Genomic DNA, 856 nt, shown 5'->3' on the forward strand with positions numbered 1-856 from the left:
CACCCTCCCCAATCCAAGCAGCATGTCGAGCTCTGCCCAGCCCCGGGAGGGTTAATCCTCCTACCTCCTTCATCTGCTGCAGCCTCTCCTCCAGACTGTCCATGGTTTCCTGCTCCTGCTTCAGCTTCTCCAGCCGGGAAATGAGCTCCGCGGCGAAGGCAGCCGGTTCCACTGGGGTCATCTCCTTGGGAAGACGGTGGGTCCTCTACAAGGAGCGGGGACAGAAGGCACAAGGCATGTTTAGCGGGCGGCGCAGGGTGCGGGCACTTAGCCGGAGCGGCATCGCCGGCCCCGCTACGCTTGTTGTGTCTCCATGTTTGGATGAAAAGACGACCGCAACTAGGCATGGTCTGCTCTGGATTTTTATGAGCTAGTGCTGTGGCCTCATGGAGTGACATCCTCCCCACCAGCGTTTGCCTTCGGCAGGAGCAGTTGGTCGCACTCTGAGGAACCCCGCTTGTTCTCTCTGTAGTACAACCAGCCCATCAGTAGCTACTCTGAAGTAGAAAATCTTCAAAGACTGTTGTCAAACATCAAAAAAAAAACCCCAAAAAAAAAAAACCCTCTGAGGGGGGAGGGGGAGACTTTAACTCAAGGAATAAAGTGAGTATAAACAGAAAGGAGTTGGAAATTAAAAAAAATAAGATGGGGGAGAAAAAGGGAAAGGAAGAAAAAAAAAGAAAAAAAAGAAAAAAAAAAAAAAGAAGTCAAACGGTTGCAGATCAGAGAAGTGCTGGTAATTTATTTCCTGGCTACACACTGGGCACCTTTGAGGTAGTGTTGTCTCAACAGTGTCCTAGATCTCTTCCTCCCCCCCCTCCATCTCTTTGTACAGAAAATGAAGAAAGCTGCTGCA

General features: G+C 50.4%; 1 protein-coding gene across 1 annotated transcript in view; it reads right to left on the reverse strand.

The window, feature by feature from the left end:
• Positions 1-64: 64 nt before the first annotated feature.
• The window catches only part of AXIN2 (axin 2), a gene marked incomplete at its 3' end in the record, with an annotated part of 16,130 nt that continues 15,338 nt past the window's right edge, over positions 65-856 (reverse strand). Inside the window, exon 4 of the mRNA XM_010168150.1 lies at positions 65-205. Within this exon, the coding sequence (XP_010166452.1) occupies positions 65-205 (141 nt within the window). The remainder of the gene's footprint in view (positions 206-856) is intronic.

The sequence above is a fragment of the Antrostomus carolinensis genome, unplaced genomic scaffold (assembly GCF_000700745.2).
Source record: "Antrostomus carolinensis isolate BGI_N321 unplaced genomic scaffold, ASM70074v2 scaffold21745, whole genome shotgun sequence".
Taxonomy (NCBI): domain Eukaryota; kingdom Metazoa; phylum Chordata; class Aves; order Caprimulgiformes; family Caprimulgidae; genus Antrostomus; species Antrostomus carolinensis.